Source organism: Hibiscus syriacus, unplaced genomic scaffold (genome assembly GCF_006381635.1).
Source record: "Hibiscus syriacus cultivar Baekdansim isolate YM2019G1 unplaced genomic scaffold, ASM638163v2 tig00110195_pilon, whole genome shotgun sequence".
Taxonomy (NCBI): domain Eukaryota; kingdom Viridiplantae; phylum Streptophyta; class Magnoliopsida; order Malvales; family Malvaceae; genus Hibiscus; species Hibiscus syriacus.
Genome location: NW_024062621.1, coordinates 48,358 through 73,587, shown reverse-complemented (window position 1 = coordinate 73,587; position 25,230 = coordinate 48,358). Strand labels below are relative to the sequence as shown.

The window sequence follows — 25,230 nt, the reverse complement described above, 5'->3', positions numbered from 1 at the left end:
ATCATCGATGCATCGGTGCACAATGAATGTGCATCGATGCACATTGCCCAGAACTGACATTTTAGCACGTAAATCATCAACTCTTCCCTTAATTCTTCTATTCTAAGCCCCTATTTTGACATTAAACTCAATTACCATTACTTGAACCAACTTATATCCATGTAAATCATCTTTAACCTCAAAATCCTATCTTCTTTATGAGATTCAAGAATCATACCAAATTTTCTATATGTTCTAAATCCAATTCTATCACTCCAAATCTCTTAATTTAACCATTGACAAGTCAAATTTAACTTCCAATTTAAGAAATGAACTCTACTTCAAGATTTCACTTTTCTAATTCCTTTCTTTAATTCTTCATCTACTCCTCATCTTATAGTTTTAAGATAATCTAAGCTTTCCTTAAGCTTAGTTATTATCTAAGGATCAATAAGCAACCTTAAATTCATCAAGAATTTGATCCACAAGAAAACTCACCTTTAGCTTGGCTCTCCCACGTATGAAGAAGAAGAAAGGAGAAGAGAACTCTGGATGTTTCTCATTTCCCACGTTTATATTACCTTTTAAAAGAAAGATAAAAATCTTTCTGATCAAATGACCATTTAACCCTTAGCTTCTTTTAATAATTACAAAATAACCTTCATCATATATATTCAATAATCATTGAACTATTTCATTCTTATACTTTAGTCACCAAATTCTGAAACTTTACAATTTGGTCACTAACCCGGTATTGAGGATGTTATAAATCTCCCCTTCTTTTAAGAAAATTCGTCCCGAATTTTCAATGCACATCTTAATAAGAACATATCTTCTAATGTTCTTATGTTGCTTCCCTGACTTATTCTTTCTTGTCATCAACATAAACTTACTTTTTAATCATTTAGTTTTCCGACTATCTTTTTCGTTTATACATTCATCCTCTGTTGCTTATCATATAAACAATAACCAGTAATACCAATCCATTGTTGTCTTTTCTCTCATTCGACTATGCATTTTTCCTTTGACCTTTCTAAAATTCCATATAATGTCACTCATCACGTTGACAGTACATCCATCTCATCACTCTATATCATAAATCCATCTATTTCTTCATAACTCTTTAATTACCTTATAACCATACCAAACTTGTATTTCGTCATCATTTGACCAAAACATATACTTTAAGGAGTCAAACAATATTTTCACATCACCTTGCACACTTGTCTTATTTCTATATCAAAATTGTCCTCTGTACTCCCATATTTATCGTATCTGATCCTTTAAATCAATCCCTTTCATTTCTTTATTCCTTCTTCCTTATACATAAATCATATTTCCTTTCATATTCACATACTCTTGTCTTATCACTTATACTCATCTTTATGTACCAATCTTCATTGCATCCTCATTACTATAATAACCCATTTCTTATACATAACTTCATTCTTTATCATTTCTTATACTTGTATTTTCCTTCCTGAAGGTTCCATGCAAATACTTATCTCTGTTTCTACATCATAGCTATCTGCTCAGAATATACAACCATATTCAAATTCACATCATAATCAATTAACTCAACTTTATCTTTTCCTTCAATCTTATAACTCTATCACCTTTACTCTGACAGCTAGTCAATAACATATGTTCAATCTAGGGTACAAACCCTAATCAACCAATCACATACATCCTTTCAAATCGAAATTATCTTAAAATTCGCTTACTCAACTTATCAATTTCACCTCTATTCTCATACATCCTGAAATTTCTTTTGCTCAAACTCAACATTCTGACTTCCTGTGTCTTATAATCTGATCATCGATATACACATTCTCAAACTCTTCTTATCAATCCTCAGCTTTACTTAAATATACAAATTCTTACTTCCTTTTCCTTTACTATACCACATTACTATGATCCAAATATGCAACTATATCCAGATCCAAATATGCAACTATATCCAGATCCATTGCAGATCTGGTTATCATATCCTGACAATATCTTATAATCTTATAATTCCAGTACATTCCCATCGCATATTCTTGTTAGCCAACGCTAACTTTTCCGTCTTAACTGCAAACCCTTATCATATAAACGCTCTGGCTTATACACAATGTTATCCCTTCATTTCGAACTCATAAGCTCTGACTTATATCTTATACGCTTGTCACTGATGCACTTATCCTTGAGTTCTTCTATACGTACTCATCACGTCATTAGATCTTTTTAATATTCTTATGGTGACACCTGTTCACCATATTCTATCTTATCCACATAATAGCAAAACTACTCTATATCGTTTTTCCGATTCCAAACGATGAAAACTTTCTATCATTATTCAGATATGATTTCAGCTTTCTGAAATCAACTTTTGATCTTACTAGGCATTTCCTGAGGTGTCCGCTCTTCATCCTGCCTGAACAGGGCAGGTGAATAGCTATCACAATCAGGAATATCACCTTTTACTTACTTCGAAATTATCACGATCGGATTTCTACTATATTAAATTATTCTTATTATATTAGCAAGACAACATATTCCTTACACTATCAGATCAGAAATTTTTCAATCTATGTTGGCATGTACACCTTTTATGACACTTTGGACTTCGGTTTATGCCGAGAATCGGCTAAACCATAGCTCTGATACCATTAAATGTAACACCCCCAACCCGTATCCGACCCGGATACGAGTCCGAAGTGTCACATTGACTTTTCAAACATTTATTCGTATAAAATAGTGAGTAATTTAAAAACTTTGATAACATTTAACTTATTCAAAACGTTTACAAAATATATCAGAGTTCATACAATTTATATCTTTAGACTACATGCCAACTACACTCTATAACCAGTACATATATTTTCTGATCTGACATTTGGTAAGGAGAACTGACCTGTCTTGCTCCGCATTCCTCTTTACTCTTCTCGAAACCTACGTGTGAAACAATCACACGCTAAGTCGAAGACTTAGTGAGGCATAACAACTTATAATGCACTTTATAACATATATCAATACATGCATGTTCTGTTCTATCATGTTATATCAATTCCATGCATTCTTTGTATCATATAAAATCATATCAAATTAATTACAGTAAATACATACATACATACACATAATTCATCATTAACAGTTTATCATGTAATCACATACTTTTATGGTTAACCTTTTCAATCAAACACTATACACACACAACATCATAACATTTCTATAACATTTATCATACCACTAACATATATTTGTTCATATCTCTGGATTAGCCCATGTACATATGTGAGAACTATCGATATGAGAGTCTGTAGAGGTTGTGCACTAATGCTGTCACCACAGCTCGTATAATTGCACCGAAGTGCCGCGTAGAATTGCACCGTAGTGCCATATAATAATGTCCATAAGGATCACATATTATTCCTTAAGAATCATATACATATACTAGGGATCAAGTATGTGTCTTACAAGACTTCACACATGTTCCACAGAATATATATATATCCCGAAGGACCGCGTAGAATTGCACCGTAGTGCCATATAATAATGTCCCTAAGGACCACATATTATTCCTTAAGAATCATATACATATACTAAGGACCAAGTATGTGCCTCAAAGACCTCATAAATGTTCCAAAGAATATACATATGTCCCGAAGGACCGCGTAGACCCTCGAATCTTGGCATGCCAACTATACCCCTAGCTCTCATGACACATAACATGGGCATTATTATTTATTTCATTTCAAATATTCACATAAACATGTAATTCACTTTCACATATCACGTATCACATAGCTTCTTTTCATATTATCACATAGTCACATAGTTCACTTAGACGTAGATCATTTCCATATAATTCACATGTCACATATCTCATGTTCTTGTATAATTTCTATCATTTCTCACCCAATCACATTTATTCATGTAAACATACTTATCATATCTTGTTCACATAAGATCATATACTTCATATAACATATAGAAACACCTAGAACACTTTCACGTAGTTTATAGTCATAGGTCTTATCTCATAACATATACTTGTTTTCACATATATATTTCATATCATTTCTTATACCATCACATAATTCATTTAACATACATAACATATCATGTAACATTATAATAGAAATACCTATAAGTCATATCACTTAGAGCACATATACTTATAGTCACATTTCTTATAACTTAATCTTATACATTCTCTTAGACATATATATATATATATTCACATGTTCAGGTAATCCACCATTTCATCACATAATTATGTATTCATATAACTCATTTCATTTCATATCTACATATATATATATATTCTCAAGATTTATCCTAATATAAATCATATAGCACTCTTATAATTCATATTCATATTCATCTATGTCAGACTTATAAACACATCTCACTTCTATTATTTCTTTATGTATATAATCTAATATGTTTACTTAATTCAATTTCATATAACTCTTATAATCTTCTCATATAGCTTCATAAATTTCTATCATACAACCCATGTGTTATAGTTTTATTTAAACATATGAATCTTTCCCATCTAGCTTATCTTATATGTTCATATTATCATTTATGTTCAAATCTCCTAGTTAGTGTACTGTTCTCACATCATCCTATAGATCAATATTATCTAGCTTATTTCACTTATCATATAATAATATAATTATATTTTACTATGATCACATAGTTTATATCTCATATAATTCATAACCTTTCTTATGTAATCACTTATACTTTCTCACCTAACACATAAAAGAACAGATCAATCCATATAATCAAGCATACATACATGCATATTCAATTCATGCCCTTAATCATGCATTCATGTGTAACACTTCAGGAAATAGACTCATCGCAAGTCTTATTCCCATCGCACATCATATACTATTGAATATGCACTCACCTGGGCCTCGTTGTTTGAATCAATCCTAATCCTTAGTTTGTTCCGGAACAAGCTTTCATTCTATATCTACATAATAATACATTAATACTTATCAGTATACTGATTGATATATTCGAAACTATCACTCCTTAGTCTCAAAGAAAAGCCAATTTCATCTTTTAATGAAGGTATGCATCGATGCACTACACCATGCATCGATGCATAAATCCTATTCGATGTTTGTATTTAATGGGGATGCATCGATGCACTCCTTATGCATCGATGCATAAATCCTATTCGATGTTTTCTATTTAAATTCATGCATCGATGCACTGCATGTGCATCGATGCACCTTAAACAATTTATGGTATTTATCATCGATGCACAATGAATGTGCATCGATGCACATTGCCCAAAACTGACATTTTAGCACGTAAATCATCAACTCTTCCCTTAATTCTTCTATTCTAAGCCCCTATTTTGACATTAAACTGAATTACCATTACTTGAACCAACTTATATCCATGTAAATCATCTTTAACCTCAAAATCCTATCTTCTTTATGAGATTCAAGAATCATACCAAATTTTCTATATGTTCTAAATCCAATTCTATTACTCCAAATCTCTTAATTTAACCATTGACAAGTCAAATTTAACTTCCAATTTAAGAAATGAACTCTACTTCAATATTTCACTTTTCTACTTCCTTTCTTTAATTCTTCATCTACTCCTCATCTTATAGTTTTAAGATAATCTAAGCTTTCCTTAAGCTTAGTTATTATCTAAGGATCAATAAGCAACCTTAAATTCATCAAGAATTTGATCCACAAGAAAACTCACCTTTAGCTTGGCTCTCCCACGTATGAAGAAGAAGAAAGGAGAAGAGAACTCTGGATGTTTCTCATTTCCCACGTTTATATTACCTTTTAAAAGAAAGATAAAAATCTTTCTGATCAAATGACCATTTAACCCTTAGCTTCTTTTAATAATTACAAAATAACCTTCATCATATATATTCAATAATCATTGAACTATTTCATTCTTATACTTTAGTCACCAAATTCTAAAACTTTACAATTTGGTCACTAACCCGGTATTGAGGATGTTACAAATATTTTCATAAATTTAAAATAATGTTTAGGAGACCTTTCATAATTTTTGAAAGATAGATGTATTTCATAATGAAATTAAATAACCAACAATAGAGTGACAAAAACAAAGCAATGCTAAAGTTAAGCGATCAAGTTAGAAATTGTTAGGGTTTGGTGACAAAAACGGAAATATAGTCAAAAGCGAGTGGTAAACTTTTGCTGTTTATCCTTTATTAAATAGTTCTATATATAATTGAATATTAGATAAACTACAAAATTAGTTACTGAACTTTATTCTCACTCTTATTTTATTCACTATACTTTAAAATGTTTCAATTTAATCATTCAGTTTTGTACATTAATTTTTTTATCACTCTACTGTTAGCTTTGTAACGACGTTATAACATGGCCATCCACTTTCTCTCTTTCTCCATCGTACAACCCCACCATATCAGCATGGTTCTTTCTCCACCGAACAACTCATCATTTCGCTTTTGTGATTTGAGTCATTAATTAATCTTTTTTAGCACTCCTAATTATGGCAGGAACCAGATGAATGGTTTTTTCTCATGGAAGAATAGCGGCATGGGAGGATATTTTCTTGGCCGACAAATCTATGTTTTCAACACTGACGTTCGAGGCATCATCAGTGAGGATAACGACACTGTTAACTAGCCAGGTATGGCTACTATATCATCAGTGCTTTTGCAACTCTGTAGCAGCAACGGAGACGTGGTGTCGTCGGCAACTCTATACGATGGAACACATGCACTTTTAACTCATTTCTTACCAAGAACCTTTAACTTCACGACCACTTTACGAAGCTGTGAAAAAATCCATTGTCCAAGAACGGTCAAAAAGCTCTAAGAAAAAACCAATCAACATGAACCAAAAGGAAGTTGTAAAAACACCATAACTTTCTACAAGAACCAAAAGGAACAAGAAACCAGTTTTAGAATCTCTTTTCACTCTCTAAAAATATCGAGAAACACGTCTTCTGATTTATACATATATAAGAGTGACAAAAGGAAGGAGAAGGAGTTGCTTCTGCTGTTGCTGGAATCAATGTATGGATTCTAGACATTAATCAATCTCTCTTTTCCATCAATTAAAACCTTTATTTTTGTATGTTTTCTAGTCATCTTTCTTCCACTTTCCCTTTCCTTTTGAAGGATGGTTACAAAATTATATGAGTTTATAATTTCATTTTGTCCATCAGTAATGAATTATCACAACTTTGGGTTGTGATCATTTTTCTATTTTTAGGCCTGAGGATGAAGGAAACAATTATCAAACAAACTACTAAAAGACTTAGACACAATACAATACAATACAATACAATACAAGCATGTTTAAGGTAGTGGACAAGTTAATTTCAAACTTGTTTTCACCACCCTTTGTGAAAGCCATTGGAAAGAAAGAGAAGCTAAGGACACGTAAAATCCGAATGTAAAAAATTTGAACCAAAGTTGCTTCTATAATATTCTAAGAAATTTACAGAAGGGTGATGTCATTACTCCATCCAAAGCTAATGACCCCTCGTACCTACGTAGCAAACCCTTGTAAGCTTCCCCATAGTTGCAGATGGTTTGAGGAAGGAGTTTCACTAAATAAAAACTAAAAGATCACTAGGTGGGGAAGAACGAAAACAATATAAAATAATATTAATAGGTTTAAAAATGAATAAAAAATGTCATGTCATCAAAGGGTTAGGGAGAAAACGGTAGGGTGACTAAAATAGTTTAATGTTTAAAATTGAGTGGTTAAATTGAAATTTTCTAAAGTACAATGAGTAAAATAGGAGTAATAAGAAAGCTAAATGATTAAATTTGTAATATACCCTTAAATACTCGTCGAGAACAAAAGAAATTATTGGTTGGGTTGAGCTGAGGCCTGAGTGCGCATGTTGCAGGAGATGCCTTCGCTTTCGAGTAAAATCATGAGAAAGGATTAGGCTTGGGTGGCCGCCACGTAGGAAATGATTGTTGCGCTGACTCTATTATTACGTTCGGGTGACGTGGTTCATTTCCCGTGCCAGCGGGCCGGGCCGGGCATTCAAAGCCCACAAGTACTTCCACATGAATTAGGAATATGAAATGTATATTACAACTGAGAAAGATGGTACAACATGTTAGGTGGTCATGTCTAAGTAATTTAGTGACAAATTATTATATTTTGAATTGATTTTCAGTAAAAAACAATTTAATTGAATAAAATATCAATGAAAGTGGATCTATCACTTATTGATGCATCAATAGATAGTTATACACGTTTTGGAGTCAACAAGACAACCCATCAATCGAACCATGCGTTGCGAGTTGCTGATGTGCGTGACTAGAGTATAGTTGAGGAATAAGTAAGGCATTTGATTGGCAGTTGAATTGATCGTGTTAGTCAGACAGTCTCTGATGCTCAAATTTGAAACTTCTAGAAATAATAACCATCACTTTAACCACTTAAATAGCTTATTGATTCGTACAACCGTTTATAACTACCGAAAAAAGAAAACTAAGAGACTTTGGTACTTGTTGAAAATATATTTTGAAAATCGTGTTGATTTCCATCAAATTTTCTTAAGTTGAAAATATATTTTGAAATATAAAACAGGCAAGTTCATTTAAGTGTTTGTTTCTATTTTCTCCGATATAAGTGACTAAAAAGGGAGATAAAAGGAAGGTGGGTTTTTCTCAGTTGGGTGATGTTAGGGACCCTTGCTGTACTGATGATAACAGTCCGTCATCATGGTCATACCCAAATCCTCAAAAGGATCCAATGAAGTGGTCATCATGTGGCCTCTTCACCATGGGCGATGGTATATATTTCGTTTGTTCATAACTTGAACACGTTTCTCATCTTATTTTATAGGCTTTGTCTTTTGTCTCTCTTCCATATTCCAATCTCACAATTTATTTTTTTGTTTATATTCCAATTACTGTACTGATGATACCAATTGCTGTACACGATGGTATATATTCCATATTCCATGTTTTGTTTATGAATCAACTTTCATTTCATTTTTGTCTTTCTCAATCTTTCATTGTGAGTGACTGGTCGCATGAAAAATCAATTAATTTGTGAACAAATCTATCATTGTCAGGTGAAGTCGAGTCGGCTTGTAAATTGTAAGATGGACGGACCAAAATTAGAAGAAGTGACACATGTATTTTTTTAATTATTAACTCATACTTTTATTAATAGATTAATAGAAATTAAAGATCAAAAAATTTAAACGGAACAAACTACATACTAATAATATAAGAAATTTAATACATTTAATTTTTAAATTAATAATCAAATTCGATCAAATTAAAAATAAAAATAAAGAGTACTATTAATATAATTTGCACGTAACAAAATCTACTAAAGCCAAAACGTTCCCTACTCCCCATTTCCTAGGCAAAGAGCACGTTGATGCAACGTGTTTGACAAGCGGCGTCGTTTCGGTAGACCGTTTGATTTTCCTACCAACTTCAATTACAGAACCCTAGGAAAATTATTTCTCGCGCATTTCGCCCATTCCTCAGAATTTAATCAAAAAGCGTTGGTTTACTGTTAAAAAAAAGGTAAGAACAAAAATTGGTAATACTGGGAAATGTTGTCCATCAAAACTCCTAATTCTAGCTCCGCCTTGGAGCCATTAAAGAGACGCAGCACTCGTGCTTCTGCTTCTCCAATGGCACTCTGTTTGCCGCCTTCCTTAAAGCTCAGACCACCTTCTAACACAGTATCTCTCACCGCTCCCAAAAGATTTGCCCTCGCTTTTCCTTCATTCCATAGACGCCTTCCCTTCAATCAATCCATCATCGCTTTCGCAGCTTCCCACGAGGAACCAGTGAGTTCTAATTCAAATAAATCATTTCTCTTCTTTTTGAACTCGCAGTTTATCATTTCTTTTTTACTTTGTGATTGTTGATAATCGTATTAAGACGTTTTGTTCTTTCTCTCTAATTTTATTTATTTATGTCTGGGTTTAGAAGCATTCAGAATTAGAAGTAGAGAAGGAAAAGGAAGAAGTGGGGAGCGAAGAAGAATCAAATGAAGCATGGAGACAAGCTTTAGAGGCGTTCAAAGAACAAGCTTTGAAGATGCAAAGCGTATCCATGGAAGCTTACGAAATTCACTCCAAGAAAGCTTTGATTACTCTCAAAGAAAATTCAGAACAGCTAAAGATTCAAACTGAAAAGGCCAGAAATAATTTGACTGAAATAGCCAAAGAAATGGGTGAAGAAGGCAAAGAATACCTCTCAACGGCAGCTGAGAATTCCCCTCCCGAAGTTAAAGAAATCATCGAAACATTCTCTTCCTCCACTGACGATTTCAAAGACGTTTCCAAAGTTCTTGACTTTCACGTAGGGATACCTTATGGTATGCTATTTGCATTGAAACTTTTCAAATGTATTTGAAAATGATTTATGTTCTATTAATTCAACCATTTAAATCTCTTTTGTGTTTGTGGGTTTGGCAGGCTTTTTTCTTTCAGTTGGGGGATTCCTTTCTTTCATGGTGATGGGGAGCATCGCTGCCATTAGGTTTGGTATTATTCTAGGTGGAGCTCTTTTGGCATTAAGTGTATTAAGCTTAAAATCATACAAAAGAGGGAAGTCTTCTCCTCTTGCTACCAAAGGACAAGCAGGTTGCTACATTATTTTAATTTACTAGACTTTTTACATCCTTGAATAATATAAGGGTACTGTCATTTATGTTGCATTAATGGGGTTATGTTTTCTGCAGTGATCTCGTCTGTTTTATTCTTGAGGGAGTTCATCTTGCTGTTTCGGGTGGGGCTTCTGTCTATGTGCATATAACCTTGTTTTTACCATATTGTCAAACTATATTCTTTATCATTAATGTTTGCCTTTGTTTTTATTCTTTTGTGCAGAGACCAAATCTGGTTACCTTTCTCACAACCTTAATCAGGTACATATAATTCTTTCCAAATTTTAAAATTTTGGTTGTTCATACTTGGAAATTAGAGGGTGATTCTTCTACCTTCTCTATGGCTAAGGGTGTAATGACGATGATGATAAGTTTTACAACCCTTTGGTTTTCTAAAACATGATTAGCTTTGCTACATATCTTAATGTTCATTAGCACATAGTCGTGTGAGATACATTATAGCTTTAGTTTGTAAAGGCATTTTAATCGCTGTAAATAAAAGTTGTCTGGCGACGTGCTTTCATATGCAGTGGTGCGGTGGTGGCATTTTATATCTATAAGCTTCTATCGAAGGATAAGCCACACTTGGAACCTGGGACTGAAAATTGATGCACTCTTCTGGGGTTAGTTTATTTTGACTTGCATGTTCTGCTCTGTTTTTTCCCCTTCAAAATGTGTACGTGTACTATCACCATCTATGGACACTGCCCTGTTCATTGTGGGAAACTTTGATTGATTACCTCATATCTTCTATTATAAAAGTTTGAATCTGTCACATATAGTGTTGGATTTGAGCAATGAGAGAGAACCAATATGCGCCTATTCATATATATTTGTTTCTTCATTGTGTTTACATGACAACATAAGTCCATTTTGGGAAAACTACCCTCTGTGAGGCATCCCCTCCCCCATGCACCCATCCTCTGTTTCTCTGAATAGATGGTGATTATTTCTTAGGAAGTGTACTTCCATTTCTGATTCCAGTGCTTAAATTATCGAGTTCTCTTTTACCTTTTCTGAGAGGTTTTAATCTTCAGCTGGCCCAGGGAAGAAAAAACATATCAATACCGCATTATTCTTGGCATTGAAGAAAGTAGAATCGATAGCCAAAGAATGAAAGTACAATCTCTTGATGTTGTTGAAGAATGTGGGGTTGCAGCATTTTAAGGTTTTCATGTGACTTAAAGTTTGTTCGTTTTGAGTTGTGAATCCATTAGGATATCCGAATGATGAATGTGCTTTAGTTTAAAGAATTTTATGGTGTGCTTGATGATTATGAAATTATTTTGTTCTTCCCATAGGTCCATTTGCAATTTGAATATGCTACATAAAAGTGAATAAAATCTCGGTTTCACATAAATAATTTAGCGGTTAATATATTAAGTTCATTGTTCTAATGACATGCTTAAGGATTTCATCTTTCTTATTATTTTTTTCTTTCTAATTTACGCTTAATTTCTTGAACACACTATAATGGTGTTGCCAGGAAGGAGGAAGCTTGAGACCTCGGTTAAATGGAATAACTTATCCATAATTCAATTTTTAACATCAAAAAGTTTAAACATTTATTTGGGCCTCCAAACACCAAATTCAACAAGTTTCGGGGCTAAACCGTGGACATGTAGAGATGCAAACTAGCACCTGTAAATCATGGCTGGAAGTTATGGCACTATTCTTGACCGAGAAGGTCTCTCAAAACTGCTCACCCGTATGGAATAGGAGAAATAAATGGGTGCATGACAAGGAGCTCCAAGAGGCTAGAGATGTGGTAAACATGGCATGGATTACTGGAACCCAATTCAAGGAGGTACACCACTTTGCTCCCAATATCAACAAGTCTAGAACGGGACCTTCTGAACAATGGAAAAAATTATGGACATGTTCCTTTAAAATTCACGTTGATGTCGGTGGGGCTTTTCTTTCCAATATCGGGGAAGCCGCAATAGGAGTGTTTGCAAGAGACCACCACGGTTTAGTGATTTGTGCGGTTGCATGGAAGTTGGTCGGTCCTCACATAGCAGAATCGGTTGAAGCTATTGGATTCACCCGGGGGGGGGGGGTGGACATTCGTATGGCTATCGAGAATGGTTGGGACTTTGGGATTGTTGAAGGTGATACCATCTCCATAGTCAATGGTTTGGCAAACCCATAAAAGGACATATCGGTTGTCGGATTGATGTTCAATGAGGCGCACGAACAAAGCATTTGAGCTGCAGAAGGTATAGCATAGGGTTAGAAATCAGCAAGTGTAGTAGAAGCACCATAGAAATTGTCAATGTTAAATGAAGAAAACGGGTAGTGGAATCCTAGCAGCTGCTCGGATTTGGGTTTGAATTCAAAGAGCACATTCTAAAGTGTGAAAGAGAGAAAAACAAAGGATTGAATATGACTTTTTTGCCATGTTCACACACCTAATTAAGCTTCTTTCACTTCCATCAAACTGCTTTTGTCATTTCCATAAACAAAGTTATAATATATTTCCATCTTTAGATTTTTCCTTTGCTCTTTGCATTAACCAACACGCCATGGATGATGGCTGCCATCTACTTTAATCCTGTGCTGCGGATGCGGATGACTTTACTTTCCAGTTTCCATTCTCTTTTTCTCTAACCTAATGCTAATCACCTCCCTCCCATGCTTCTTTTTAAGTTCCTCCTACATAAAAAGTATATATATATTTTAACATATTCACCATTATTCGATTTATTGATCAAATTGTATATTGTATAAATTTATTATGAGATTTACTAGAGTTATATAAAGTGAAATGAATAGAAAGGGCATCTACTCCTCCATGCCTATGTGCCATGTCACTGTCATTCTATGCTGTATTTAGTGGGAAATTATTGTGAAGTGTGACTGTTTATAGTCTTTACCATACAAACTAAGATGTCACTTTCTCCTAAATATTATTTGTCATCCACAAAGATTTTGTTTTTCACTAAAAGGATACAGTAAATAACTTTGATGATGTTGTCTGAGATCATGTTCATTCATGTTTCATCTCCTTCCAATCACACTACTGCACGTTTCCACATCCAATTTCCTTGATGCAAGTCGCCCAAAATTTTATGGGTAAAAGATCAAAATGCATATGTTCCAACCTATAAAACTTTTTATGTATGTATGTATGTATGTATGTATGTATGTATGTATGTATGTATGTATGTATGTATGTATGTATGTATGTATGTATGTATGTATGTATGTATGTATGTATGTATGTATGTATGTATGTATGTATGTATGTATGTATGTATGTATGTATGTATGTATGTATGTATATGTATGTATGTATGTATGTATGTATGTATGTATGTATGTATGTATGTATGTATGTATGTATGTATGTATGTATGTATGTATGTATGTATGTATGTATGTATGTATGTATGTATGTATGTATGTATGTATGTATGTATGTATGTATGTATGTATGTATGTATGTATGTATGTATGTATGTATGTATGTATGTATGTATGTATGTATGTATGTATGTATGTATGTATGTATGTATGTATGTATGTATGTATGTATGTATGTATGTATGTATGTATGTATGTATGTATGTATGTATGTATGTATGTATGTATGTATGTATGTATGTATGTATGTATGTATGTATGTATGTATGTATGTATGTATGTATGTATGTATGTATGTATGTATGTATGTATGTATGTATGTATGTATGTATGTGTATGTATGTATGTATGTATGTATGTATGTATGTATGTATGTATGTATGTATGTATGTGTATGTATGTATGTATGTATGTATGTATGTATGTATGTATGTATGTATGTATGTATGTATGTATGTATGTATGTATGTATGTATGTATGTATGTATGTATGTATGTATGTATGTATGTATGTATGTATGTATGTATGTATGTATGTATGTATGTATGTATGTATGTATGTATGTATGTATGTATGTATGTATGTATGTATGTATGTATGTATGTATGTATGTATGTATGTATGTATGTATGTATGTATGTATGTATGTATGTATGTATGTATGTATGTATGTATGTATGTATGTATGTATGTATGTATGTATGTATGTATGTATGTATGTATGTATGTATGTATGTATGTATGTATGTATGTGAGTAAGAGGAAAGAGCTGTTAGCATTTTGGAGGCCCATTCTTATTATAATAAGAAAAGAAGCGAAAACATCATATTTCTACATTAAGATTAGCTGACTAAGATTATAACAAAGTAACCCATCCCATCAAAACTCAAGCAGCTCATCTAAATCTAGTACAGAATCCACCATCCCAGAGATAACATCGTGGTCAGCTGACAACACACTCATTTCAGCCGATGGATCGAACGTACTTGGATGATGAGAATGGGACGATGAGGAGTCATTGTTGTAGGTGATTTCACTCATTGACAAAAGATAATCCCCTTTGGTTTCCTGCTTTACCGATGAGAAAAAAGGGCGGTCTTGATGGTTTGCAAAGCTTATGAGTAGGGATGAGTCAGAATGGTCCATGATGAGATGACAAGGGTTGAGCGTGTCTTTGCAAGTGTGGTGGCCTAGATAGATGGTTTCATACTTTGGGGGATCGTCTTCAATCTTCTGGACTTGCTTGGTTGCTTGGCAGCCCTGCTCTTTCTTGTGGGTGCATCTGTAGTAGCTTCTGCAAATATATATATATATATAGTCCTTTTTTAGTATGATAAAGAGAAAGGCGTTGGGTGTTTTGACAAGCCATAATGCAATGCACCTTGGACGATTGGCATTCAGGATTTGCTTCTGCCCATATTTCCTCCATGCATACCCATCATCAACCAGTGCTGAGCTGATGTCTGTCCTTGACTCCACACACTTGCTATGATATTAGCATATTACCAATTTCATCAAGCTTTTCCCCCAGTAAATAACTCAGATAAAGGTGAACTCAAGTATATTTACTTATCCTTTTAAGTAATTAATAAATCCCACAAAAAAAAAAAGGAATAGTCCACTCCAGTGGAAGAAAAGAATACCTTCTCTTGTAAGACCGTCTTCGATCCTTGACTTTGAGAGTAGAGGGACTAGTCTTAATGCTCTCGCCCGAACCCTCGGATTTCCGGCCATCGTTGTTCCCATCATTGTAGTAATCGGCTGTGTTAGATTTTCTTAAAATGGAGAGAGTATTAGCGAAAGTGTTGCGGATTTTGATTACTAGATCTTCACTCTCAACTAACCCCGACTCATGGGGTAGTGAGTAAGTGAGTAGATCTCGTACCTGATTCGTCAACTCCCTGCCTCGGACAAGTTCTTGGATTGCTTTCTTTGTGGTCCAAGACATGTTTTCCCAGCAGGCAAAATGGAGAGAGAGGGAGGGTGATTGCCTTATAGAATGTAAAAGGGAACAGCTACATCGCAAATTCATGGAAGACACAAGGAACCCAAGCCAGAAAATTCCAGTAATGGACCAACCCACGCGCCCTCCACCTACTCTCCCTCTCTATTGGATGCAAACTTATTAATTAATGCTCCGTGCATATCTGTTGACTTATCATTTTCTTAGATTATCATTTTCTTTTGTTTAATCGGTTGATTTGTCATTTTAATAATAAAATTATAGGGAGTTATCATTTTTTTTAATATCTTAAAAGTTATAAAATGACTTATTGATTATAAAGAGTTGATTTTTTAATTCCTCAACTATTAAAAATTACAAAATGATCACTTGACTATTCATTATGTTCTAAACTCATCATTTTCCATTAAAAAATTAACGATAATTTGAGATGGACATTAACATGCTAATTTAGATATGATAAAATATGCTCTCATAATCTCAAACGACTATCATATTTCAATCAATATGTTAACGTCCAACTTGTACGATAGTTAATTTTTCAACAGAAAATGATGAGTTTGGAACATAATGAATTGTCGGATAACCATTTTGTAACTTTTAATAGTCAAAGGACTCAACAAATCAACTCCTAATAGTCAGGGGACCATTTTGTAACTTTCAATAGTCCGGGGATTCAACAAAGCAATATCCTATAATTAGAGGATCATTTGTGTATTTTACCCTAAAATTATATATTTGGTCTCTTTAGTTATTTAATTTTATAAATTTAATTATTTCAAATTCTATGATTTTATTATATTTTTTTATCAAATTAAATATCACAAAATAGTTATATTATTCTCTTTATTAATAGGTCAATGTTGAATATTTTGTTCTTATCTATCACTGATGGATGAAGGCGAGGGAATAATGTAACTAACATTAAGTTTGTTAACGTTTTTCAAATACAAGTACATTTAGAGGTGTATAGATTAATTTGTAATTATTAATTATAACTTTTAATTGATATAATTGTTATATTTATAAATAAATTAATTAAATTGTTTAAATTAATCAATTTTGATTACCTGAACTATTAAAAATGACGATTAACGATTACGGTTACAAATTTTAATAAATAGTTAATTGTTATTAAATTACATATATATTTTATAAGATAAAATATAAGTATCATGATTGTTTTATATTTATTAAAGATTTATCTTTAAAATTTTGATGGTGTATTGAACTACTCTGTGCTTAGCTTTGTAGTATGATTAATGATGATGTATTTTGTGGTGTGTTAAAATTTTAAATTAATACAATAATATGTAGTATGTAGATGTACTAATTACTATATAATATCAATATGTATTTTTTTAAACTAAGTATAGAGTTTGTATTTAAAATCTCTCTATTTAAGTATTTATTCATGAAAATTTTAATATAATATTTATTAGAGCGACACTTTTATTATGCTCAAAAGAAGTAATGAATGTGTGAAAAAAGTTGTAATAGGTTATAGGTTAACTTAAACTGAATCGTTAAAAATAGTTAATTATTAATTATTTCTAAACCGTCAAATTACGATTAACAAAATTCAATAACTGTTATAATAGTCAATTGTATCGTTTAAGTTAAGCAGTACGATAACCTATTGCGAAAATTACTAAATACAATCACAAAGTAAACGTATTTGATAATTATCCAACACATCATAAAATAAAAATGAAGTTAATTATACCAATTAATGAAAAAAAATGTGATATATATATTTTAATATATTTTAAAATTAATATTTATTTTATAGTTTTAAAAATTGTAATATAAAAAGTATTTTAAGATAATTTATTATTCAAATTTGAAGTAGGATAGATACAACGGATTGTAGAATAAGTCGAAGCGCGTGGGGAGACAGGTTAGGATGCAGAGAGAGGGTTCATACGACGTTTTAGTGATGTAATGAAGATATGTCATTATGAAGTCGTCACCATTATAATATTACAACTTGGATATATTTTTTATTCATCACAGCCTGAATTTTATTTTACGCTAAACTGTCGAAATTTTATAATGAGAGGAAACTGTTCCCATATAACACTTGTATTTTATTAATATTTGAAATGCTGACGAGACCTTGCTTCAATGGAAATATGATGTTTCATTTAGGTTAAACATTATGGATATGCAAAAGCTTCTTAGATCTTTAAAAAAAAAATTATATTGGCTTATTATTGGTATTAAATTGGATTATTACTTTTTGAATACAGATTTGATTTTTTAAATATTTTAAATAACCATATTTCCAAAGTTAAAAAAATATTATTGTAAAAAGTGAAAATGAATGAATTGAAAGATGTTACATATCCAGATAAAATAGATCTCATTGATAAATATCCAAAATTTAATACTAATGTATGTCCCGAATAGTTATTAGAATAATGGAATTCAAATATTATACGAATTTAGCGTAAAATAACAAATTGTATATCCACTCCATTGACTAAAAAAAGAAAAGCGTTGCGAAATGAAGTAGGGGTAGAGCAGAGGAGATTTGCTATTTCAAACTTGTATTGTCCTTTTGTCTTGGAGGGTAATAAAGCCCGATAGTATGTTTGAAGGGTTTCTATCTCTCGGTTCTGATTTGGACTGCGGAGGCATGTGACCCTCGACTACCTTTTAAGTCATAATCGAGAAACAAAAATAATACAGATGTTGAGCCCAATGGAAATTCTTCAAGATCTTAACATATGAGTAAGGGTATCATCACATTGTTAAAGTTGTGAATTGTAGGGAAGCATTCACAGAGGAAGCATAAAAAAATAACTATTAATGATGACTAATTTCATTAGCAACACGTGTATGAAATTCGTAACACAAGAGGATTGGAGTATGTGCTTACCATAAATTACAATTGCATGCCACAGGACAGCCATATGATGGATAGAAGTAACCATTTCAAAACAGGGTGTAATGTACATGTTAACTAGAATCTTCATCTGTCCCTCAAATTAGGTCACTTTTCTTAGAATCTCTACTTCTCTGGCTATTTGGATATCTGAAGGCCAAAAATTCTGATGTATAGCTTTGAAAAGAAAGCGAGGAAGTAAAGCCGCAATTATTATAAGCAAAATGGTGAGCCAATAGGTGGGTGACTTTGCCACATGGTAGATTGTCCTGCCAAATGCAAGAAAAACATAAAATCAATCCGCCAAAACTTTGGAACTAAAGATCAGGAAATTATATTATGAGGTGACACTAACCAGTAATTTGGGAAGATAGGTATTGAATCCAATACAACCATACAAACATATGTGATAATTATTGATCCCCACACTGCTGCGTGAGTAATGAATACCCAACGCTGAATGTCCATCGCCAGGTGTATATTAACAAGAATAACAACTGCTATAGTCCACAAACTGCCCATGCTCCATATATCAATTGAGCTCTCCTTATATGTGAAAAGTGGTATATAGAATAGAACAAGGCTCTGCCATAGTGTGTCAATCATTGTTATCCAAAAGAGTTGCAGATTATATGCCACATGTCTATGCCCCACACCATAAAGTTTAGGATACTTTAGGAGTGTCTTATCACTTAAGTCCTTGTCAAGAATGCCAACAACAATAGTAGGGACAGATGTATAAATAACAGAGTAAAACACACTACTCCAATCTGTTAATGCAGAAGTCGTTGAAAAGGCTGTGCATAATATGTACCTACAACATACAAAAGAATGTATCGTGAAATCCACATCCATTAACTACAAAAGTTGCAGAAAAAAGAGTAAACAGTTTAACATTTCCTAATATACCGCATTGATTTCAAATTTCCCATGAAAAGACCCACAACTTGAATTCAACAGCTTAACATTTCCTAATATACCGCATTGAATTCAACATTAAGTTTGCTAATATAATAGTAGAAATGAAAAATTGCAAACCTAAGTGACAATTTTTTTGAACAGTGACCTATAGGGAAATTACCTAGAAAATTTCCCCTTTTTTTGAGCAATGCACGCAGGAAATTCAAAAAGCCCAGATTCACAACCAAAAATGGTACATACCAGAATAGCATCAACACAAAAACAGCATTGCGATAGAAGTTGTAAAGAACTAAGTAACCAACGCGCTGATAATTCCAATGACCATGCACCAAGAGTAATCTTTTCAGAAACCGAAACTGGCCAATAGCAAAATCTGATGCCATCACAGCCTGCCGTCCTTCTTGACCACATATTCCAACACCAACATCCGCCATCTGGATCATTGAAACATCATTAGCCCCTGTCAAAATGTATATCAGAGAAATATCAGTGCTAGCTTGAAACATGTAAACTATAGAAACTAACGAAGCCACTAGAGAAAAATCTAAACACAGCAAATAATCAAAAAGACTCACCGTCACCGATAGCTAGCGTCATGTCATCAGTGTGGCTTTTGATTAGATCCACAATCCCAGCTTTTTGCAATGGCGCAACACGACAACAGAGTACTACCTTACAGGAAGTTGCAATGTCGAAAAGCTGTTGAAAGTTGTGAAAAGCAAATAGAAATATTCAGGAATGAAGAAACAATGAGAATAAATACAAATATAAAAGCAAGTCCAAAAATTGGTTCATAGATTGAACCATCTTGAAACAACAGGCTACAGATGCTATAAGCATCTAATCAATCTTGCCAATAAAAATTAGTCTTACATCTGATTCTAAATCCTTCTCCAAAATATAGACCAAGCTGTTTCCATCGATTATAAGTGCCAAGGGTGCACAAACATCTGGTTCTTCCTTTCCAGATCGTGGCTGTAGCACATTGGAAGATTTTGCTTCATCCGGTATCTCAAGATAACCATTTTCTGGATTATTGCTTCTTTTTGAGTTTTCATTTTTTCTACTTGCTGGTTGCACTCCATGTCTGGTCTTTGCATCAGTCAAAAGATTTCTGCATTCTTCCTCTGAATTGCCATTTATGATTATTTGCAGCATATCTGCAGTCAGAAGTTTACATGAGAGTCCAATAGAAATTGCTGTTTCCTGTTTATCTCCAGTCAGAACCCAAACTTTTATTCCTGCTTGCCGAAGAGCCTCAATGGCTTCTGGTACACCATCTTGTAGCTTATCCTCAATTGCAGTAGCACCAAGTAAGTTTAAGTTGCATTCTACTAAGGCTGCTGTTTGACGTAGTTTTGCTGCTCTGTCAATTAAAGAAGTGCTTGCATCTTCATATTGGCATTGCCACTGCTCAAGTTCCGCATCTGTAAGATCCTTTGCAGCAACTACAAGAGTGCGGAGACCTTCTGACGAGTAATCAGTCAAATGACTATGAGTTACTTGTCTAATCTGATCATCCTTCTCAGTTTCTCTTGCTAAAATGCTGAACATTGCGGTATCAGCACCTTTCACTAACACCTTGGTCGTGTTGTCTGGAAATCTTGTAACAACTGACATTCTCTTGCGTACACTATCAAACTCATGCAACCCCAAAACATCCAACCTGAAACATGAAAGTTCTCTTTTAACACAACAAATTGCATAGAGAAAACTAAATGTGTAATGCTAGACACTTGGCCTTGGGAAAATTACTAGGGCAGGATCACTAGAAAATGATCAAATAGGCAGCATGGAGACAGAAGAACAAACCATACAAATCATATACCTTAGTTTATCACCATTGACATAGATCACAATATGACCTGATGTTCGTTCATGGAGAGTATACCCATAAGCAGAGGCTGCAGAAACTAGTGCTTGCTCATCAGGAGATTCACCCTGATAATCAATAGCTTTCACCTCTCCCCATGAATCACTTCTTACATGACCAGAAGAAGCATCCTTAGAAACAATTGGGATCACAGTATTACATGCAGCCAGAGTGAGGAAGAACAGATGTGCAGCAATTCTTTCATCTCCAGCCATGTCTTTATGCAACAAATCCATTAGTTCAGAATCAACAGATATTTCAGACTTTAGCTTCCATCTGCTTGAAACAGCTGCAACTTCAAGGAACATATTAAAAACTGAAATTAGAACTACTTAACAACATTACATGAAGTATCAGAGGATAATCAAATTAAAATGGAATATTTCATAAATATCGAGCTTCATTATTCATGAATAGGAGACTGGTGCAATAGCATACAAAAGCAGGTCAATCCAATCAAAGGCATAGCCATACCTTTCTAACAACCTAACCAAGCATTTTAGAACAGGTACGAACTGATTTGCCACCAGAAGGATGAAGAGATTAAGAGTTCAGCGGAAAGTTGTGAAAAGATTTTGTAGATAAGTCCACTCAAGTTATCAAGTCAATAACCAGCATGCAGAACTAAATAAATTATAAACTAATAAAAAAATAGCAGATTCAGTCTGCACGTATATGGATAATAAAGAACTGAATTGCAACGATTACAAAAACAAAAAATGAAAAGGAAAACATAAAGAGAGCTAAAACATCCTGACCAACACTAAATTATAAATTGTAATATGCAGTAAGGACATCAAATGGCATTGGGATTATAATGTTATACCTCTGATGTCATCATCCTGTAGTACGTCATCTCTAAGATTGGAGCTTCTGTAATCTTTCCCATAGACACTTGCTTTTCGAAATTCCATTTTATTCTCAGTAAGTGTCCCTGTTTTGTCAGAAAACACATATCGTATTTGACCCAAGTCCTCGTTTATGTTCAGGGATCGACATTGAAACCTTGAGCCAGAGTTGCTGCAATACATGTGCTTATCTTCAATCATGAAATAAGACTGTCCCAAGCGAACCAACTCCATAGTAATATAAAGAGAGATTGGTATCATTATCTGAAAGACAATAATGGAACTTAAAAAAGAGAAAAACGTTTCCATAGGGATCCCATAATATCTGTATGTTTTACCATTCTCCTTTCCGTTTCTTAGATATGTTTTTCTGTAATAAGGTAAGGTATCAAGTTCGTCCTTGTGACGATGGAGCCAAAGTCCCATACCAACAGCAACAACAGAACACATGACAAGAAGGAAAACGGACAACCAGAGTGTTTCCCTGTTCATGTAGCTTTCCAATTTGCTTCGCTTTGAAGGGGAAATTGCACTATTTAGCATTGCTTTTGTTTCCTGCCCAGCATAAACCACCACACCTATTATCCAATCAGTGTTTTTCAGCTGACAACCCCGCAAAACAATGTTTGATTGGCTGAGGGGAAATCTATGTCCATTGAACTCCATATTGGCTGTGAACTCATAAATATTCCTATTAGGCTGCTCACATCTGATCAACCCTGATACATTACAACCTTCAAATATTGAAGAAGCTGTTTCCAGCCTAGCATATCTTGTCTTCAGATTTGATTCGCCATCCAAATTCATGGTCTGGATGTAGGCAAGTCCACTGGGGTCACTTGTCCCGAACAAAACCATGTCGCAAGGAATTGTCTCATCAGCATGGATCTTGACAACATCTCCAGCTCTTATCCTTTTCCATTTCTTCATTTGAAATTCCCCTGCCTGTAGAACTAATGCCTCTCGATTGTTTTCATTCCGGTCTGACCTGTGTCTCCGCCAATCCTCATAACCATCTTTAATTGCCGTGACACAAAGCACAAACAGGAGTGGGAAAAGAGAGACAGTTCTCCCAAAGACTGCTAGAGGTGGAAGTTGATTGAGAGCAGCAATAGCCAGGAAATACAAATAAGCCACTCGATGAAACTGAATGAAAAGATTCTTGGGCAAGAAGGTTACAAGTGTATACTTGCTAGTCCGAATTTCATTCCCAGTGAACTCATATTTGTCATTAGTTCTCCTAGGATCATTAATGTAGATCACCCTTGGATCTTCCGAATACAGGAGATTATCACCTAAATCCACACTTTTGTTGCGGATCCTCTGAGGCTTACTCAAATTTTCTTGTGCCAGAGATGAACTCCTGGAAATATCAATGCTTGTACAAGTGTTACTGATGTTTTGCAGCTCCATGGAACCCCACGATCCTTGTCAGGGCATTCCAATGAGAACCGCTGACAGGAATGACAGTCAGCAGACTACAACTATTTTGAGGCAACAACAGCAAGGGGGCGCGCAAGAGAGGCAAGACGTCTCAAAGGTAGCAGTTTCTTCACGATGCTCTTCCTGTTGGTTTTCTAAATAAAGAAAATAGTCCCGAGACTCATGAGGAAGAAGAGAAAGACACATTGCAACCAAGGCAACAAAAGGAAGGCAAACAGTGAGCAGAAGTACCTAGGCGATGCTCCACCATACAGGAACAATCAGGTGAAGGCAGTAAAGGGTGCCCTGAAATCATAAATAATATAAATTCTTCAATGACACCATCCCCAGAAGAATGCTATCAGTACTATTAAGAAAGGCAACTACCTCTGTCTTGTTCTTAGATTCCCGTCACCAAAGAAATTGTTGTTCGGGTTAATTTGTAACAAAATCATATCTCGCGTTGCTAACTACAATCTTGTTTCGTATTCAATTTGGGCATAAACAGAATTCATCTAAAGAAGAAGAAGAAATGAAGAGAAGACAAAGAGAGCAACGAGCCCAATGCAAATTGCCAATCCAATCAAAGACAGCAGATTCAAACCGTGTCCTGCTGGAAAAAGGGAAATTAATTGAAACAATGACAGATCTCTGCTAGAAACAACTCAACTCAGCTCCACGGACCTCCTCTACTCCATATAATGACAAAACTAGAAACACACACCGACAAAACACATGTTAAGAAGAGAAGGAAAAACCCCTGAAAACTCCAAATGATGAATATGTCTATGATAACACTTGTAGCATTTAATTATCAATATAGAGCACTCAAAACCCTAGTTCGCAATCAAAGAGAAATAAAAGGAGGGATTTATCGTATCGGGAAAAGCGCAAAGCACGAATCAATGCACTGAAAACGAAATCATAGTGAAATGGCAGAGCAAAATAAAGAAGAAAAAAGTGATGTAAGAACCTCAGAGAAGAAGAGATCGGATCAAAGCAGAGCGATGGTGAAAGTTCAGTTTGGTTAGAAAGTGCACGAAATGCGAGGAAATCGGATGAGAGACGGATGGCTTGGCACCAATCTTGGCTATTTGCTAACTTTTTTATTTCCAATTTTTGGCAGATCAGAATCATGGGTCTTTGCCTGCTCTGTTTCTTCCCACTACCAAACAACAATCACTCTCATTATTCATTAGCCATTCGTAGCAATAACACATCCCCTCTCTGTTTCCCTTATTTTATCTTCAGAATTTGTTAAATATATTTACTTTATATTCCTTATTACAAATAATTAATTAACTACTTTATAAGTTAATTAGTTTCTTCGTTA

The 25,230-nt window shown here is 34.0% G+C and overlaps 3 protein-coding genes across 5 annotated transcripts; 1 reads left to right on the top strand and 2 right to left on the bottom strand.

The window, feature by feature from the left end:
• Window positions 1–9,454: 9,454 nt before the first annotated feature.
• On the top strand, window positions 9,455–11,877 carry LOC120218008 (protein FATTY ACID EXPORT 3, chloroplastic-like). 2 transcript variants are annotated; one of them, XM_039215018.1, is made up of 7 exons: window positions 9,455–9,789; window positions 9,932–10,322; window positions 10,423–10,590; window positions 10,689–10,735; window positions 10,837–10,874; window positions 11,144–11,236; window positions 11,660–11,877. In XM_039215018.1, the coding sequence occupies exons 1-6, from the start codon at window positions 9,550–9,552 to the stop codon at window positions 11,220–11,222; spliced, it is 963 nt and encodes a 320-aa protein (XP_039070949.1). In that variant the 5' UTR covers window positions 9,455–9,549; the 3' UTR covers window positions 11,223–11,236; window positions 11,660–11,877. The 2 variants fall into 2 exon arrangements, with proteins under 2 accessions (XP_039070949.1, XP_039070948.1); XM_039215017.1 differs by having other exon boundaries at window positions 11,651–11,663.
• A 2,862-nt stretch (window positions 11,878–14,739) lies between these two features.
• LOC120218015 (probable WRKY transcription factor 70) lies at window positions 14,740–15,960 on the bottom strand. The gene is made up of 3 exons (XM_039215025.1): window positions 15,624–15,960; window positions 15,362–15,466; window positions 14,740–15,274 (listed from the first exon to the last, which is right to left on the bottom strand). The coding sequence occupies exons 1-3, from the start codon at window positions 15,926–15,928 to the stop codon at window positions 14,860–14,862; spliced, it is 825 nt and encodes a 274-aa protein (XP_039070956.1). The 5' UTR covers window positions 15,929–15,960; the 3' UTR covers window positions 14,740–14,859.
• Window positions 15,961–18,790: 2,830 nt separating this feature from the next.
• On the bottom strand, window positions 18,791–25,032 carry LOC120218116 (phospholipid-transporting ATPase 1-like). 2 transcript variants are annotated; one of them, XM_039215085.1, is made up of 9 exons: window positions 24,285–25,032; window positions 24,150–24,203; window positions 22,454–24,052; window positions 21,583–21,922; window positions 20,628–21,420; window positions 20,330–20,453; window positions 19,995–20,214; window positions 19,189–19,647; window positions 18,791–19,102 (listed from the first exon to the last, which is right to left on the bottom strand). In XM_039215085.1, exons 3-9 carry the CDS (start codon window positions 23,886–23,888, stop codon window positions 18,937–18,939), a joined length of 3,537 nt encoding a protein of 1,178 aa, XP_039071016.1. In that variant the 5' UTR covers window positions 23,889–24,052; window positions 24,150–24,203; window positions 24,285–25,032; the 3' UTR covers window positions 18,791–18,936. The 2 variants fall into 2 exon arrangements, with proteins under 2 accessions (XP_039071016.1, XP_039071017.1); XM_039215086.1 differs by having other exon boundaries at window positions 21,583–21,916; window positions 22,454–24,203.
• Between the last annotated feature and the right edge of the window lie 198 nt (window positions 25,033–25,230).

What these genes read in the sequence shown, in the direction of transcription:
- LOC120218008 (XM_039215018.1), top strand. Translation starts at nt 9,550, where the DNA reads ATGTTGTCCATCAAAACTCCTAATTCTAGCTCCGCCTTGGAGCCATTA. An exon ending in AGTTCATCTTGCTGTTTCGG is followed by an intron (nt 10,736 to 10,836) that starts GTGGGGCTTCTG and finishes TCTTTTGTGCAG; the next exon opens with AGACCAAATCTGGTTACCTT. An exon ending in TTTCTCACAACCTTAATCAG is followed by an intron (nt 10,875 to 11,143) that starts GTACATATAATT and finishes TTTCATATGCAG; the next exon opens with TGGTGCGGTGGTGGCATTTT.
- LOC120218015 (XM_039215025.1), bottom strand. Translation starts at nt 15,928, where the DNA reads ATGTCTTGGACCACAAAGAAAGCAATCCAAGAACTTGTCCGAGGCAGG. An exon ending in AGACGGTCTTACAAGAGAAG is followed by an intron (nt 15,467 to 15,623) that starts GTATTCTTTTCT and finishes CTAATATCATAG; the next exon opens with CAAGTGTGTGGAGTCAAGGA. An exon ending in CTGAATGCCAATCGTCCAAG is followed by an intron (nt 15,275 to 15,361) that starts GTGCATTGCATT and finishes ATATATTTGCAG; the next exon opens with AAGCTACTACAGATGCACCC.
- LOC120218116 (XM_039215085.1), bottom strand. Translation starts at nt 23,888, where the DNA reads ATGGAGCTGCAAAACATCAGTAACACTTGTACAAGCATTGATATTTCC. An exon ending in GTCAATGGTGATAAACTAAG is followed by an intron (nt 21,421 to 21,582) that starts GTATATGATTTG and finishes TTCATGTTTCAG; the next exon opens with GTTGGATGTTTTGGGGTTGC. An exon ending in GACGCTAGCTATCGGTGACG is followed by an intron (nt 20,215 to 20,329) that starts GTGAGTCTTTTT and finishes ACATTTTGACAG; the next exon opens with GGGCTAATGATGTTTCAATG.